The sequence below is a fragment of the Myxocyprinus asiaticus genome, chromosome 24 (assembly GCF_019703515.2).
Source record: "Myxocyprinus asiaticus isolate MX2 ecotype Aquarium Trade chromosome 24, UBuf_Myxa_2, whole genome shotgun sequence".
Classification (NCBI taxonomy): domain Eukaryota; kingdom Metazoa; phylum Chordata; class Actinopteri; order Cypriniformes; family Catostomidae; genus Myxocyprinus; species Myxocyprinus asiaticus.
The window spans coordinates 16,306,043-16,324,456 of NC_059367.1; the positions used below are offsets into that span (position 1 = coordinate 16,306,043).

The 18,414-nt window shown below is 37.8% G+C and overlaps 1 protein-coding gene across 1 annotated transcript; it reads left to right on the forward strand.

The window, feature by feature from the left end:
• The first annotated feature begins 48 nt into the window (after window positions 1-48).
• Window positions 49-16,311, forward strand: LOC127415273 (major facilitator superfamily domain-containing protein 12-like). Its single transcript, XM_051653965.1, has 10 exons — window positions 49-4,278; window positions 6,215-6,425; window positions 6,572-6,704; window positions 6,818-7,012; window positions 7,244-7,336; window positions 10,419-10,511; window positions 10,591-10,761; window positions 12,664-12,758; window positions 13,036-13,160; window positions 13,773-16,311. Exons 1-10 carry the CDS (start codon window positions 4,011-4,013, stop codon window positions 13,850-13,852), a joined length of 1,464 nt encoding a protein of 487 aa, XP_051509925.1. The 5' UTR covers window positions 49-4,010; the 3' UTR covers window positions 13,853-16,311.
• Window positions 16,312-18,414: the final 2,103 nt, after the last annotated feature.

An 18,414-nucleotide genomic window follows, 5' to 3' on the forward strand; every position in this document is an offset into this window, starting at 1 on the left:
GGAAGTGAATTGTTATTGCAGGTGTGTGTACGGCTCCACCAAATGACCTCTAACCTTGGCTGGTTTTTATTGTATAATAATCAGCTCTTTTCACGCAAGTTAAACCTTTACAGGCTAAATATCACTGTTCTAAATCAGTCAGGTGGCTTATAAATGAGCAGTTTTTATTAAATCAAATAATTATATGTTGAACAAAAGGTATAAGATATTCTCAATGGGATCTGCAGGCAAATTTGTGCAAATCAGATCATTGGTGCACATTATAGTTTAACTATACATAGCAGAATGTTTGGCACAACTGCAATGTAATTTGACAATTATGTGTCTAAAATATGTACAACCTTTAGAATTGAGTGTCAAAATCTAACAGCCTAATTTTACACATTTTGCTTACTTGTTCTCCCTCACAATGAATGGAATTGAGCTTGATTTTGTAAAATCTCCACTTACACTGATTTCTGCATACTTATGCAGGGCAGTAAGTGACGAGCCCTCATTTTTTTTTAGCAGTTTGAATGATGCTCCGAGATGTCTTCAACCCAGCATGATATCTGAAACGGTAACACATTACAGTAAGGTTCCATTCATTAAAAAGTTAATGCATTAAGTATAATGAACTAACAATTAACAGTTTTATTAATTATTAATATTTGTTAATGCTAGATAATAAAAATACAGTTGTTCACTTTTGATTTAAAAAATGTACCACTGTATGTTTGATTTAACATTAACCAAGATAAAAAAATTCTGTGCGTAGATCCCACCCCCCCGCAACCTTGTGTAAAAGTATTGTTCATTGTTAGTTCATATTAACTAATGTTAACAAATGGAACCTTATTGTAGTGTTACCTCTGAAACTGGTAAAGCATGTTGTCTAACTGTAACTCCCCCTTGAAGGGCAAAACATCAATCCTGCTTCTGAAGTACATACACTATATTGCCAAAAGTATTCGCTCACCTGCCTTTAGACGCATATGAACTTAAGTGACATCCCATTCTTAATCCATAGGGTTTAATATGACATCGGCCCACCCTTTGCAGCTATAACAGCTTCAACTCTTCTGGGAAGGCTTTCCACAAGGTTTAGGAGTGTGTTTATGGGAATTTTTGACCATTCTTCCAAAAGCGCATTTGTGAGGTCAGACACTGATGTTGGACGAGAAGGCCTGGCTCACAGTCTTCGCTCAAATTCATCCCAAAGGTGCTCTATCGGGTTGAGGTCAGGACTCTGTGCAGGCCAGTCAAGTTCTTCCACACCAAACTCGCTCATCCATGTCTTTATGGACCTTGCTTTGTGCACCGGTGTGCAGTCATGTTGGAACAGGAAGGGGCCATCCCCAAACTGTTCCCACAAAGTTGGGAGCATGGAATTGTCCAAAATATCTTGGTATGCTGAAGCATTCAGTGTTCCAGTTTCACTGGAACTAAGGGGCCAAGCCCAGCTCCTGAAAAACAACCCCACACCATAATCCCTCCTCCACCAAACTTCACAGTTGGCACAATGCAGTCAGACAAGTACCGTTCTCCTGGCAACCGCCAAACCCAGACTCGTCCATCAGATTGCCAGATGGAGAAGCGTGATTCGTCACTCCAGAGAACACGTCTCCACTGCTCTAGAGTCCAGTGGCGGCGTGCTTTTCACCACTTCATCCGACGCTTTGCATTGCACTTGGTGATGTATGGCTTGGATGCAGCTGCTCGGCCATGGAAACCCATTCCATGAAGCTCTCTACGCACTGTTCTTGAGCTAATCTGAAGGCCACATGAACTTTAGAGGTCTGTAGCGATTGACTCTGCAGAAAGTTGGCAACCTCTGCGCACTATGCGCCTCAGCATCCGCTGACCCCGCTCTGTCATTTTACGTGGCCTACCACTTCGTGGCTGAGTTGCTGTCATTCCCAATCACTTCCACTTTGTTATAATACCACTGACAGTTGACTGTGGAATATTTAGTAGCGAGGAAATTTCACGACTGGACTTGTTGCACAGGTGGCATCCTATCACAGTACCACGCTGGAATTCACTGAGCTCCTGAGAGCGGCCCATTCTTTCACAAATGTTTGTAGAAGCAGTCTGCATGCCTAGGTGCTTCATTTTATACACCTGTGGTCATGGAAGTGATTGGAACACCTGAATTCAATTATTTGGATGGGTGAGCGAATACTTTTGGCAATATAGTGTACCTGCAGGCTTGTGCTTACCACCCATGAAGTGCTGACTCATTGATTTACATATTTTGTCTTCAACATCAAAGTCCCATCAATTCCCAGTAGTGACCTAAGTCCTGTTTACTAGGTTTAATTTGTAGCCTACTCTTTTAAACACCAAATAAGACATCTCATCACTACTTTGTCGAGTGTCTAATGGCCAGGTGACTGTTGAATTGCCACTTGACATGTGACTGCAAGATCATGTTCAGACCCAAACTGTGTGCATTGGAGCTTGTGAGGGGTAAAAAAAACAAAGAAATACAGTATTAATACAGTATTAATAGATTCCAAATTTGGATTATGGAAATGTAATAGCTGATAAACTGTTAATTACTATAATTATATTGTTATTGGAATATCTACACTTTGTTAAACATTGTAAAAGAAATGTCTAATAACATGCTGATGATCATGTTACTGGTCCTCAGTGCACACAATTTTCCTTTTGCCAGCTTAAAGGAATGTTCTGTGTTCAATACAGGTTAAGCTCAATCAACAGCCTTTGTGACATAATATTGCGTAATATTGGCTGTAACTTTACACTGATAAGTTTAATAAGTGATTTTAGCACACTTAAATCATGTTAACACATTAAATGTTTATATGTTGTGGCTATACTTTGGAAACAGTGTGTATATTAATGTGTATGGATTGGCCCCATTCACTTCCATTGTAAGTGCCTTACTGTAACCGTGATTTTTTGCTTAAACATTCAACATTTTGCCAAAAATGCTGTAGATTGAGCTTGCACTGAACATGGAACATTCCTTTAAAGGGTTAGTTCACACACACACACACACACACACAAAAAAATCTGTCATCATTCACTCGCCCTTATGTCGTTCCAAATTGGTATGACTTTCTTCTATGGAACACAAAAGGAGATGTAAGGCTGAATGTTAAGGGCTAATAGGTTCAGTCTCCCTGCAGTTTCATTGCATCTTTTTGTCAATACAGTGAAAGTGAATGGTAACTGAGGCTGTTAGTCCCTAGCATTCTGCCTAACATCTTTACTGTTCCACAGAAGAAAGAAAATTGTTCGGGTTTGGAACAAAACGAGGGAACAGACCTGTCTGTTCAAATTTGTCCCTCTATGGTTACGAAGAATTCAGGAAAAAAAAAAACTATTAATTAAAACATATTTGCGATGTCTGACAGGTTAATTCCCTTTACAAGAGTGTACAATGGTTACTACATTTATTGTTACTGTAAAATCAAATATTAGGTTTTCTTTAAAAAGTGCAAGAATTTTGTTGCCTTTTTTTTTTTTTACGGATTTATTGTAATGACACTAACTGTAACTATTGTATTTTGGTAGAAACTGTTATCATGGTAAACATTTGTAAGGGTGTGAGCACAAACAATTCTGTAAGAAGGTTAGGAGGTTTCAATTAAAAAGACAAATTGTATGTGGCCAAATACTGTAAGCACACAAGCCAAGGCTATATACCCTGGCCTGTTATTTTTCCACTTCTCAAAGAGTGTATTTGCTGTCTATGGAAATGATCATTATGAAACTTCCCCTTCCCCAGAATAACGTGGGTGTGACCTGTAGATTTAAAACCGAAAACAGAGGCTGCTGGATGCAAACAATTATTGACAGAAACGATTTCACTTTTGTCTACGTTAACTCCAGAAAGTCTTGTGCTTGTTGGAAAAGCTAAATATTTAGCATATTTTGTAGAAACGTCTGTTGGTGAATCTTACTGTGAGAAGATTTAAGTTTCAGTATCAGTCCGTAGACAAAGCAGCTCTCTGTCACCCTGAACAACGAGCCGCTGATTGTTTCCTTCACTCACAATGTCGGATCAGCCAGTGACTTTACCCGTCTGTAGGAGACTTACGTATGCCGTGGGACACTTCTTCAACGACCTCTGCGCGTCCATGTGGTTTACCTATTTACTGGTGTACTACCACTCGGTTCTCGGTTTCCAGGACACTAACGCAGGTGCGCTGCTGCTGGTGGGGCAGATCGCGGATGGGATCTGCACGCCTCTCATCGGCTATGAATCCGATCGGACTTCGGGATGTGGGACATATGGGAAAAGAAAAACCTGGCATTTAGTGGGTAAGAGAGTGTGAAATATGTTGCCGTAGCGCGGTAAAGTTAGTTTTAGATTCGATATTCGTTGAATAATCGGTTTATCTTACCCGCCCTCTCTCGATGCTGCAATCATACAAAGATATAATTTAGCACAGTTAAGTTAAATAGTATATAACTATACTCTGTTGCTATAAACCATTGTACTCAGTCGAAACTGCTGTAAAATTGAAACTGTTTTAACTGCAGAATTATGCCTGAAAATGCTCTGATGCGCTTTCGTAGCCTAGCGTACGTAAGGGACCGTCTGAAAATTTCATCCACAGCTGCTAAAACATCGGCGTTGTCCAAGCATTCTCTCAATTGACGTGTTAGTAAAAAAAAAAAAAAAAAATATATATATATATATATATATAGGTGTAGATTTAGGTAGAGATGGTATGGACATATGTTTACAAATGTGTACAAATGTTTATTTGTCCTTTATTTATAAATCCTGAGTTTTGCATGCGGCCAAATGGTGTGTTATATATATATATATATATATATATATATATATATATATATATATATATATATATATATATATATTATATATACACAGTGTTTGTGCAACGTGCAAGTCAATTGAACGATCGCTTGGACTCCACCGACGTTTTAGCGCAGTGGAATTTTTAGACGGTCCCTTACACACCATAGGCGAATATCCACTGAATATCTAATCTAAAACTAACTTTACCCCGCTGGGGGACCTTTGAACACACCAATGATTTTTTTTTTTTTTTTTTTTTGCGCGTTCGTTTGAATCTGGTATTTCAATTGTGTTTCTATGTAAACATACGCAAGACGGATGGCTTAGACCGTAGCTCTGCGCTTTTAAGACGCCCTGTCAGGTTAAAAATAACTTCAAAACGCGTCTCAACACCCCTGCGTTCTGTTGCGCTGCGTCTAGGGTTTTATTTTTATTTGTATTTTTTTTTTTTTTTTTTTTTGCGCAAAAACACGAAAATCTGTAAAAAAAAATAATAATAAAAAAAAAAAAATCTGAAATAAAATAAAGAAATATGTAACAAGTGTAATAAGTAAATTAATGTATGTGTTAAGTATCCCCTGTATAACTGTATTTAAATTATTAAAACGTTATGAGTGGATGGTGGTGAGTAACACCATGACAAATGAGCTTTGTCCATCAATGAACTGTGACAGTTTCCTGACTACAGCTGACGAGGAAACTCTGGTCTATTTTTTCGGGTTGGTTTAAATATGAATCAAGGGCCGCACCTGCTTCAAGTTTCATTGAGCTAGTGTTGTAAAAAAAAAAGTAATATGCTTGCAGAGACCTTGCTTTATAGTGAATTATATCATTATGTTGTTTGTGGCTGCGAAACAACGTAGTAACTTGTGCATTAATATAGAATTCAACTGATGTGCGCCCACAGGTGTCTGTATATGGGTACTCGACGTTGTATAATATATCCATGGATTTTTGTTTTAATCAACATTATGACTTTAGGGTACAATTTATATGAAAGAATATATGCTATTTTAGCTGCTGTAACTGGTCACCATTTCTGTTATGGTGTTCACCATTTTAATAACCTTTTTGCCTTCAGTGGTTCATTTTAAATTGTCCTGCAGTGTGATGATGATATTTTATTTTAAGAACAAATAGGCTATTCCATGTAATTTTCTAAATAGAATGACCTTATAAACTGCATGTTTAATAATCATAAAGAATAAGCAATCAAGTCAACTTTATTTATAAAGCACGTTTGAAAACAACAAAAGTTGAACCAAAGTGCTGTACTAACCATAATATAGCAGCCAGTTGCAAAAGTTATCGAATCATAATTTAGATGGAACTATTTATTTTTATTTATTTTTTTATAATGAAATAATGGAGGCAATGGAGCAAGAGTCCAAGATAGGGATTTAGCTCCATTTACTATCCATTTTCCTACAGGAACATTAAGTGTTTTCGCCTCCTTCCTCTTCATATTTAACCCCTGTATTGGATGTGATGAGGACACCCCACAGATGGCAGGGCTCATTTATGTCATCCCATTTATCATCATCTTCCAGTTTGGCTGGGCTGCCACCCAGATATCCCACTTGTCGCTTATTCCTGAGCTGGTCACATGTGAGCATGCCAGAGTTGAACTTACATCATACAGGTATCACTACCTCCTGCAACAGAAATAATCAATGTAGACCAAGATATGGTACTAAAATAAAGTCAACACCACTGTTTGTGTGTGTGTGCGTGTGTGTGTGTGTGTGAGTGTAGCTAAGCTTGGTTGCTTTCCTCTTTTCTATAAAGATATGCTTTTACAGTGATGGCCAATATCACTGTATATGCTGTGGCGTGGCTGTTGTTTCAATTTCAGTCACAACAGATGGATGATCCATCTATCTCTCAGAATCTGGGCTGGGTCGATGTTCCCACATTCAGAGTGAGCTGAAAAGCATTGATTAATACATACAAGATAAGAAGTTAAACTTAGTATACTGTATATTTTAGTTTGTTCTTAGTATCTCTTTGTCTGCTCTGTTCTTGATATCATAGTATCTGGCCCTGATTGTGTGGAGCATCGGTACTGTTTTCTCCATCATTTTTCACCTGGGAACAAAAGAGAGAGTCCAGCCTCATGTGAGTGAACCAGATGCAGGGGAGTATCAGCCTCTAATTCCTCGCTCTTCCCCGAACTCCGGCGTTGTGCTCCAGTGGAAACACTGGCTTGTGGAGCCTGCCTTCTATCAGGTGATCTCATGAGGATGTCTCACTTTTTTGGAATTTTACAATGAATAACACACAGACAACACTGCTACCCTTTTAGACTACTTTATTGAGGACAACTATTGAAATGACCATCTAATAAAGTAATACACAATTTACTATTTCATTGCTAATTAGTCATAAAGTTAGTAAACAAGTGCTATATAACAAAACTTATAATTATAGAGTGATTTAATTTTTTTCCCCTCTCTTCAGGTTGCCGTACTATATATGTGCACTAGACTGATTGTAAATTTGTCCCAAGCTTACATCCCAATGTATTTGACAAAATCCTTATCACTGCCAAAGGTATGGAAGATCACACTTCCCAGCACATCTATGCTAATTTTTGTCATTTTAATCATTCTTCATTTTAAACTATTCTATGCCTTAGCAGGTAGAAGGGTTGCTAGGTAACCATAACCATGTTTGAGTTTAATCAGTGGTTTCTGTGTGCCCTAAAGGCAGCATTTCATATTGACAAGACTACACTGCAGATTTCAAGGGATAGTTCACCCAAAAATTTAAATACATCTTTTACTCACCCTCATGTCTTTCTAAACTTGTATGACTTTCTTCCGTGGAACACAAAATAAGTTATTTACAGTACTATATCAAAACTTCTCTTTTCCATACAAGATTTTAAAGGCAACATTTTTAGTGAGTATAATGACTTAAATAAGAAGGCCTGGAATATGCTGAGGTCCGGGCTGTGGGTTTGTGGGGCCCCAGGTAAAATCATGAAAATGGGCACCACTGATTTGAATATTGTCATAACTTTAAAACATCCATAGAACCACTGCAAACTTGATGAGTGGATTTTTTTATATATAAAGAGAAAGCACTAAAAAAAAATAAGCATTCTATAACTCGGTAGATGAAAAATAACATGTCCAAGAACTTTTTTTTCGTAACATGAAGATGTTAGGTTAAAATGTACATGAAATAAATTGCATAATTTGAAATAAAATAAAAAAGGAAAGTATGTATTTTAGGTGCTGTGACAAGTCAACATCTCTTCACTATTTATTAATTAAGATTTTCACCATTTTAATCACCTTTCCAATTTTTTCTAGAAGTACAAATAAACTAGTGTCTCAATTAATATGAGGTCATGAAAACTGCAAGTATAATAATTACAGGGTAACACTTTAAGGTTCTATTTATTAACATTTGTAAATGCATTAGGTATTATGAACTAACAATGAACAATATAACTTTACAGCATTTATTCATCTTTGATTGTTAATTTTAAAAGATACAATTCATTGTTTGTTCATATTGTATTGAGTAATGTTAACATATACAACTTTCAATGTTAAAAATGTATTAGTATACACTGATCAGCCACAACATTAAAACCACTTGCCTAATATTGTGTAGGTCCCCTCGTGCTGCCAAAACAGCGCCAACCCGCATCTCAGAATAGCATTCTGAGATGCTATTCTTCTCACCACAATTGTACAGAGTGGTTATCTGAGTTACCGTAGACTTTGTCAGTTCGAACCAGTCTGGCCATTCTCTGTTGTCTCTCTCATCAACAAGGCATTTCTGTCCACAGAAATGCCGCTCGCTGGATGTTTTTTTTTTTGTTTTGTTTTGGCACCATTCGGAGTAAATTCTAGAAACTGTTGTGTGTGAGAATCCCAGGAGATCAGCAGATACAGAAATACTCAAACCAGCCCATCTGGTACCAACAATCATGCCACGGTCCAAATCACTGAGATACATTTTTTCCCCATTCTGATGGTTGATGTGAACATTAATTGAAGCTCCTGACCTGTATCTGCATGATTTTATGCACTGCAGCCACACGATTGGCTGATTAGATAATCGCATGGATGATCGTTGGTGTCAGACGGGCTGGTTTGAGCATTTCTGTAACTGCTGATCTCCCGGGATTTCACACACAAAAGTCTCTAGAATTTACTCCGAATGGTGCCAAAATAAAAAAAACATCTAGTGAGCGGCAGTTCTGCAGATGGAAACACCTTGTTGATGAGAGAGGTCAACAGAGAAGGGCCAGACTGGTTATAACTGACAAAGTCATAGAATGCTATTCTGAGATGTGGGTTGGCGCTGTTTTGGCGGCACGAGGTGGACGTACACAATATTTGGTTGGTGGGTTGAATGTTGTGGCTGATCAGTGTATGTTAAAATTAACATGAACCAAGATTAGTAAATGCTGTAAAAGTATTGTTCATTGTTAGTTTATGTTAGCTAATGTAGTTAGCTAATTTTAACAAATACAACCATATTGTAAAGTGTTACCCATTACAGTATAAAAAAATAAGAAAATGCTGTTTAAAATAATTTTAGATGAAGACATACAGGAGGACACTGCTGATAGTGCTTTTCATTTTTATGTCAACTACCCACATAACTATGCGTAAATGTTTATTTAGTGCAATAAATCAATAAAAACAAAAGTTGGTCAGAATATGTGCAAAAATAAATAAAACAGTGAAAATCAGGTAGCTACAGTAATGTGGGAAAACAAAAATTATAAATAAAATTACATATTTTAAATAGGACCTATAAACACAACACCTCAAAAAAATAGATATAAAAATATTAATAAATGCAAAGTATAAACATACTTCTTAGAGCCAGATCTTTGCTGTTAGAAAATGTTGCGTATTTTGCAGATTAATTGTTCATATTTTCACTCTGTTTGAGTCTGAATTCCATCCGCAGATTATTTGTGACAAAACATGACAAGCCATATGATTTGACAAACGCTGTTTCTGCCATCCTTTAAACAAGACTCAAAATAGCCACAAAGTAGTATTTTTTTATGTTTTTTTTTTTTTTTTTGTGTGTGCTTCTGTCAGGAATGAGCATTATTCAGGAAAATGTGTGATCTGTGTCTAATAATACTGTGATAAGAAGCACATGAGTTCCCAGTAATGCATTGCGGTACAAATTATGCAGTTTACTGTGTACTGTTTATAGCTTTACTGTTTGCCGGATTTGTATAGACTGCTGTTATTGTAAATGTTGTAAATTTCAGTTATTTGTCATTTGGTGGTTATTCAGAGCTCATCTTATTCTTAATATGTTGTTTTTGTTATCACCATCGTTGGGATTTGGATTTTAAATGATGAGGTCCATTCACGTTGATCGATACAAATACATGAGGTAAATAATACTTAGAGCCACAAGTTTCTCGTGGGGCCCCCCAGGCATGCTGTGGCCCTAGGCGCCCACCTATGTCGCCTGTAGGACGGGCCAGCCCTGATATGGCGCATAAGTCGTATGCACTACTTTTATAATGCTTTTAGTTTTGTTCTTTTTGGAGCTTAACGGTCCCTGGTCCCCATTCACTTTCATTGTAAGGAATGCGGAATAATAAGTTTAAAATATTAAATAATAAAATACTTCTTTTCAGAACTACATCGCAACTATTCCCCTGGTCATGTATGTCTGTGGGTTTGTGTCTTCTCTGGTTATGAAGCCTGTCAGTAAACAGATCGGCACCTCTGTGAGTGTTTCACTAATTCTCTCACTGGTTCAATACACTATGGATCGAAGTGCATTGTATGTAATTTCTGCCTTTACAGATGACCTATTTTGCTGGCCTTGTGCCAATCATGGCATTTTCCTACTGGGTGTTACTGGATATGAACATGGGCACACGGGTTTACGGAGCTGCCGTGCTGCTGGGTGCTGGATCTGCTGTCATTCTGGTTATGTCACTATCCATGACTGCCAATCTCATTGGAGATCAAACGGTATGCCTTGATATCATTTACAGTGGCAAGTTTCTGCATTAATTGGTCATAAAATGTGATCTCATCTTCATCAAAGTCACAAGTATAGACAAACACAATGTGCTTAAACTAACGACATGCAAACAATTATAATATTTTATGTCTTTATTGAACACATCCCATTAAAAATTCACAGTGCTGTGGAAAAAGTATATGAACCCCTAAGTATGTGAAGTCTAAAACATCAACAAAAGCTAATCAGGAGTTGGAAAACCTGGCATCCAACGAATGAAACGAGATTGGAGTTGTGGGTTAGAGCTACTTTTACTTAAAAAAAAAAAAAAAAAAAAAAAAAGCACTCAAACATTTTGAGTTTGCTGTTCACAAGAAGCATCTGCTAACGTGGATCATGCCTCGCAAAAAAGAGATCTCAGAAGGCCTATGATCAAGAATTGTTGCTTTGCATAAAGCTGGAAAGGGTTATAAAGTTATCTCGAAGAGCTTAGATATTCATCTGTCCTCAATTAGACAAATTGTCTATAAATGGAGACGATTTAGTACTGTGGCTACTCTCCCTTGAAGTGGCTGTCCAGCAAAGATGACTCAAAGGGCACGCCGCAGAATGTTCAGTGAGGTAAAAAAAGAACCCTAGAGTGGCAGCTAAAGACTTAAATGAATAATTTGAACTGGTTAACATCTCTGTTCATGAGTCTACTATATGGAAAACATTAAACAGGCATGGTGTCCATGGCAGGACACCACAAAGGAAGCTGCTCTTTTCCAACAAAAACATTGCTGCGCACTTGAAGTTTGCCAAAGACCACCTTGACACTCCACAACGCAACTGGAATAAATTGCTTGGGAAGAACACGCAGCACTACATATGGTGTAAAAAGGGCACCGCATTCCAACATGAAAACATCATCCCAACAGTGAAGTTTGGTGGAGGGAGCATCATGATTCGTGGCTGCTTTGCTTGCAATCATCGAGGAAATTAATTCCCAATTTATCAAGATATTCTACAGGATAATGCCCGGGTGGCTGTGTGCCAGCTGAAGCACAGTAGAGGTTGGGAAATGCAGCAGGACAATGACCCTAAACATAAAGTAAATCCACAACAGAATGTCTTCAAAAAAAGAAAATCTACCTTTTGGAGGGGCCTAGTCAGAGCCCAGACCTTAACCCAATAGAGATGCTGTGGAATGACCTCAAGAGAGCCATTCACATAAGAAATTCTAAGAATATGGCTGAGCTGAAGCAGTTCTGTAAGGAAGAATGGTCCAAAATTCCTTCTGAACATTGTGCCGGTCTAATCCGCAGCTACCGGAAACGCTTGGTTGAGGTTATTGCTGCCAAAGAAGGATTGACCAATTCTTAAATCAAAGGGTTCACTTACTTTTTCCACAGTACTGTGAATGTTTAATGGAATATGTTCGATAAAGACATGAAAGATTATAATTGTTTGTGTGTTGTTAGCTTAAGCAAATTGTGGTTATCTATACTTGTGACCTGGGTAAAGATGAGATCACATTTTATGACCAATTAAAGCAGAAAACCAGCTAATTCCAAAGCACTCACATACTTTTTCTTGCCAATGTATCTAAATTCATAGATAAAAAACAAACAAAAAAAAAACACTGTAAACAAATGGCCAATGAATCTTTCTAGAAGACTCCCACAGAAAGTGTTTTTAAATAGTATTAAAGCAATAAAAGTAATAGTTTTAGTAATTTAGTAATAGTAATTTGTTTTTTTTTTGTTGTTTTTTTCATTAAGGTGGCCTATACAGTTGGAAATACAACTGTGCGGCTGTATATATAAAAACTATTTGGAATCAACAATATGATAGATAGTAACTCTAGTTTTCAATAGCATTGATGGCTAATGGGAAAATGTTAATTAATTACATAATTTTTTTTACAGCAAAGTGGTGCCTTTGTTTACGGTGCAATGAGCTTCACAGATAAGGTGGCCAATGGACTTGCAGTGATGATAATACAGGCCTTATACCCCTGTCAGTGAGTTGAATCCAGCACTTTTACAACCAGCAAGACAGAGCTCTTGACCATAGTGGCCTGGAATGTAGAACTTTTAAAAGCCTTCCTTGTTTCCAAATATGTGCTTCTCCAGTGTGCATAGTGACTTAAGTAGTTGTGCTGTGATTGTAATAATGTGTATGTTGCAGTATTACACATTCCAAGTCTTAAACAAAGAGGGAGTGTGTCTTGTCTGATTTCTACATATTCTTGTACTGCCTCTGACAGACATCATTATTTTGCTCTATATTTTGCACAGTACACAGGAATCCGATTGCATGTGGTTCTACCACAATGTCATGGTGATTGTTACTGGGGGCGTGGCGGGTTTTGCAGCTCTCTGTCTCTGTACCATCATCATCTGGCCAATCACAATTCGCCGACGTGAGTCTTGGTATTTTTTAAAACCTTCTTCGAATCATGAGTCACACAAATTTATTGTTTAACCTCTAAAATCTGCCCCAGCCTGAATGGTGACATAGCAATTGGCAACACTGCATACCTTTCTATCAGATGTTGATCTCTGCTCTTGATTAAAAGGGAGAAGTAGTTTTCCTGGGGAAACCAAATCTGTGTAAAAGGGAAATTCTTTTGGCAGAATTGGTGCACCTCATTTTAAAAAAATGCTGCCGTAGTACCATGGTACACTGATGGCATTAGCTGGTAATACCATGGTACTGAATGGTTACCATATTCATATACCATGGTATTTACATGGTAGACCAAAGTATTTCAAAGAATACCTAGGTATACCTAGGTATAAGGTACATTAAAAAACAAATTGAAAAAAATTACCATGTCTAAAAAATGATTGTATTAGAATATGCATGACGCGGTACTGCTTGATAAATGCTTTATCTGCTCATATGGTTTTGCATATCATGGGAAACTCCATCCTCTATACCACGGTATTTTTCACAGCTAAAGCTTTGAGCAAGCAGAAAAATTATTTTGTTGCTTTTCTTCTTAATTATAAATTTATTGTTTTCTCCTCAGGTCTGGCTGTCATCACAGGCCTGATGGGTACACACGAAGAAGAAACAAACAGCTGTAGGGTCAATGGAAGATTAAACTGATGGACTCTTGCAATTGTAAACAATCAGCACACTGTGGCAGATCAGGATGCACTGCAGAGAACTATGTGTTCCATTTTGTCACTTATCAGGAACAAGGAAGATGAGAAAATGTGCTGTGGTCACGGGTGCCTGTTTCAGCACTTTAGATATGCAAGTTTCTGCATTGTTCTTTGATTCTCAAGAGAGTCTTTGTGTGTCGTATTTTAAAATATGAGCTCAGGTCTGTCACATGGAGAGATGTCTCAAATAAAGCAACAATTATATGACACATTCAAGAGACATGTGGAAGTTCTGCTCTGCTGAAATTTTCTAAAAATTCCACTCAAGATTGAAAACAAATTCAGTTTGTAGGAAAATGTTACAAAAGTTAAAGGTGAACTGTACAATTTCTGCTCCACTAGCATCAACTAACACTTGGTTGAGCCAGTGTTACTATGCCAGGCTGGTTTCTTAAAGGGGATATGACATATTATTTTTTATAGTTTATTATTTTTCCTGAGGTCCTCTGATAATGTTAGTAAGGTATTTTTTGCACCAAAACAGTCATAATTTAGTAATATGTTATATTTTCCACCCTATCTCTGGCCCTTTGTCTGAAAAGCTCTGTTTTGGCCAAAGTGTAAAGGTAGCCAGCTATTACGTGCTGTGCAGTGTGTGAAAACCTCACTCCCCTGGCCTCAAGAGGCGCACTAGTGACTGACATTAGAAGCTGTAGCCTTTAGCCTCCTTGTTAGCGCACCCGTCTCCCATGCCGGAGAAGCCGGTTTGAAGGTGCTCAAATAATACAACAAGAATGGAACATGAGACACAAAAACACGTCATGGTAATCATGGTATATCTATATTCGCTTAAAATTCCCATATGTGGACAGTAAATTGTGACTGGAATATGAATTATGTAATGCAGTTACAGTTGAAGTCAGAAGTTTACATACACTTAGGTTGAAGTCATTGAAACTAATTTTTTAACCACTCCACAGATTTAATATTAGCAAACTACAGTTTTGGCAAGTCGTTTAGGACATCTATTTGTGCATGACATGAGTAATTTTTCCAACAATTGTTTACAGACAGATTGTTTCACTTTTAATTGATTATATCACAATTCCAGTGGGTCAGAAGTTTACATACACTAAGTTAACTGTGCCTTTAAGCAGCTTGGAAAATTCCAGAAAATTATGTCAAGCCTTTAGACAATTAGCCAATTAGCTTCTGATAGGAGGTGTACTGAATTGGAGGTGTACCTGTGGATGTATTTTAAGTCCTACCTTCAAATTCCGTGGCTCTTTGCTTGACATCATGGGAAAATCAAAAGAAAAAAATTGTGGACCTCCACAAGTCTGGTTCATCCTTGGGAGCAGTTTCCAAATGCCTGAAAGTACCACATTCATCTGTACAATCAATAGTACTCAAGTATAAACACCATGGGACCATGCAGCCATCATACCGCTCAGGAAGGAGATGCAGTCTGTCTCCTAGAGATGAACGCAGTTTGGTGCGAAAAGTGCGAATCAATCCCAGAACAACAGCAAAGGACCTTTTGAAGATGCTGGAGGAAACAGGTAGACAAGTATCTATCCACAGTAAAACGAGTCCTATATCGACATAACCTGAAAGGCTGCTCAGTAAGGAAGAAGCCACTGCTCCAAAACTACCATAAAAAAGCCAGACTACAGTTTGCAAGTGAACATGGAGACAAAGATCTTTTTTTGGAGAAATGTCCTCTGGTCTGATGAAACAAAAATTTAACTGTTTGGCCATAATGACCATCATTATGTTTGGAGGAAAAAGGGTGAGGCTTGCAAGCCGAAGAGCACCATCCCAACCGTGAAGCATAGGGGTGGCAGCATCATGATGTTGGGGTGCTTTGCTGCAGGAGGGACTGGTGCACTTCACAAAATAGATGGCATCATGAGGAAGGAAAATTATGTGGATATATTGAAGCAACATCTCAAGACATCAGCCAAAAAATTAAATCTTGGTCGCAAATGGGTCTTCCAAATGGACAATGAATCCAAGCATAGCTCCAAAGTTGTGGCAAAATGGCTTAAGGACAACAAAGTCAAGGTATTGGATTGGCCATCACAAAGCCCTGACCTAAATCCGTTAGAAAATTTGTGGGCAGAACTGAAAAAGCGTGTGCGAGCAAGGAGGCCTAAAAACCTGATTCAGTTACACAAATCCTCCTTCTGGCTGGAGGAATGAGCCAATATTCCAGCAACTTATTGTGAGAAGCTTGTGGAAGGCTATCCAAAATATTTGACCCAAGTTAAACAATTTAAAGACAATGCTACCAAAGTGTATGTAAACTTCTGACCCACTAAGAATGTGATGAATGAAATAAAAGCTGAAATAAATAATTCTCTCTACTATTATTCTGACATTTCACATTCTTAAAAAAAACCTAAGACAGGTAATGTTTTCTATGATTAAATGTCAGGAATTGTGAAAAAAAAAAAAGACTTTAAATATATTTGGCTAAGGTGTATGTAAACTTCTGACTTCAACTGTATGTATAGCAAGCCACGAGTTACTTATGTCATAAAATGCAAAGCAGACTGGTACCTCTTCGCTTTCACATCTAACAAATCAATCGAACCACAAAAGGACCCAATAATTATCTGTACTCAGACCACCTCCTGATGTGGTCTGAGTACAGTTTGCTTTTGGGTCCTTTTAGGAGGGTCTGAGACCATATGGGTTGTTCACATTTACATGTTGTACCGCTCTGAGAGTGCTTGGAGTGCTCAAACGAACTAGGTGTGAAAGCGCCCTAAGAGTGCGGTCCTCAAGGGTACAGGGATCCAGCTTTGTGGCCCCTTACCTTTCTGAAGTTGAGTAGCCCTGATCTAGAGCATGTTTTCATACACCAACAATTAAAAATAGCACAGATTGTTTTCAAAACAGCAAGAAGCAGCAGCTGAATGACAGATAATTGCATCTCCTTTTCAGAGTTGTAACTTGACACTGCATCTTTTAAAAGTGGCACGAGATACATGACAATGGTAAAAGACGTCTGTGTAGTGCATGTTTCTATACAAAAATAATTTTAAAAAAGTCCAGAAGCATCCCCTTTGGTCTTCAGGAATTGTGAGGCCAAACTAGGCCTGTCTGTCCTGCTCTCTCTCTCTTTGTTTACGTGTGGATTGACAGTGGGCGAGGCAGAGGGTGCGATGATATTAAGTTGGCGTTGATGTTTTTATGCTGTAGAGGTGGTCAAGAATTAATGGACGTGCTAGTGACGTAGGGAAGCCGTGTAATTAGACGCGTGGTCTAAGTCGCGTAGTTTTTTGCAGCTTGGTTTTAATAAATGCTTTTGTTGCTTTGGGGATTACTTTTTGAGTTCTGAGTTTGAGTTTTTTTTTGTTTTGTTTTTTGTTGTATAATGACATCTTATTTGTCAAAATATAAAGGAAAATGTTATTCCTTATGTCATGACCCCTTTAAACAAAGAGAGTAATATTTTGATAGTGCAAGGGAGCCAGTGTTTACACTCTTGACAATTACTGACAATTCTTGAATGTTCTAGAACTTTATTTGCTTGAAACTGTTAAGAGATTCATATTTCCAAATAAGTCCTTCATTAGGCTCATTTGTCCAAATTGACTTACAGTGCATTTACAACAGTGACAATCCACCTAGAGCAACCTGTGGTTGAGTGCCTTGCTCAAGAGGTGTCTTCATCCTATGTATACTTCTGTGATGTACTGTATCTTAATTCTGTGTACACAGAGTGCATTAGTACATTTAATTACAATATAACAAATGTGTGTGCAGTAAAACTTGTTTGGGCAGTTGTGCCTGTACTGTTGTTAAGTGTGATCCTTTTAATGGAGTCATCTCACTTTTCCTACAACTAAAAGCAAGTCCTACAGCAATAGTTTTAGCTTGTGCTATCTTATCAGTTACCACTGAGTTATCTCACTCATCACTTTTGCGTTCTGCTTTCCATGGACCAGGAGACAAATATTCTTTATTGGCTAATTTTCTAATATTTACACTTTTTAGAACATGCAAGCTTGTCAGCCACTGTAGTACTAAAAGCTTTGCCATTTGTGTTTACCTGTGGGTGGAACCATTGCATGACAGTTATATTCTCATCCACTAGAGGGAGACATGTCAAAGAGATTAGTGGTGCTGCTGTGGATTTTGGAATACATTGACAAAGGAAAATGACATCTTTCCACCCTTGAAGTTTTTTTTTTAATGAAGGGCCCTTACAGTAGACTGTTAGCTAAAGGTACAGTAGTTCGATGCTCCCTTCAGAGTGCCCACATCAAGAGCTTTGTCCTTCGGTGTGAGTAGTGCATAGGGATGATCACTTTCGATTGGCATTCATCCAAAGTAGTGTTTGATACAAATAAAAACAACTTAATTCAACATTATGACAGCCATCATTTTTCAATGTATATACTGTAATAAGAAATGTGGAAGAATAAACTATGGAAATATGACTACACAATGAATTATTTTGTCTGATTGTATTCAGTCTCTAGAATTCTTTATAGATTACAGACCTGTAGCCCTCCTGGAGCTATGCAGTCCTTTAATGCCTTCCCATCA

What these genes read in the sequence shown, in the direction of transcription:
- LOC127415273 (XM_051653965.1), top strand. Translation starts at nt 4,011, where the DNA reads ATGTCGGATCAGCCAGTGACTTTACCCGTCTGTAGGAGACTTACGTAT. An exon ending in GTTGAACTTACATCATACAG is followed by an intron (nt 6,426 to 6,571) that starts GTATCACTACCT and finishes TTTTCTATAAAG; the next exon opens with ATATGCTTTTACAGTGATGG. An exon ending in AATCCTTATCACTGCCAAAG is followed by an intron (nt 7,337 to 10,418) that starts GTATGGAAGATC and finishes ACTTCTTTTCAG; the next exon opens with AACTACATCGCAACTATTCC.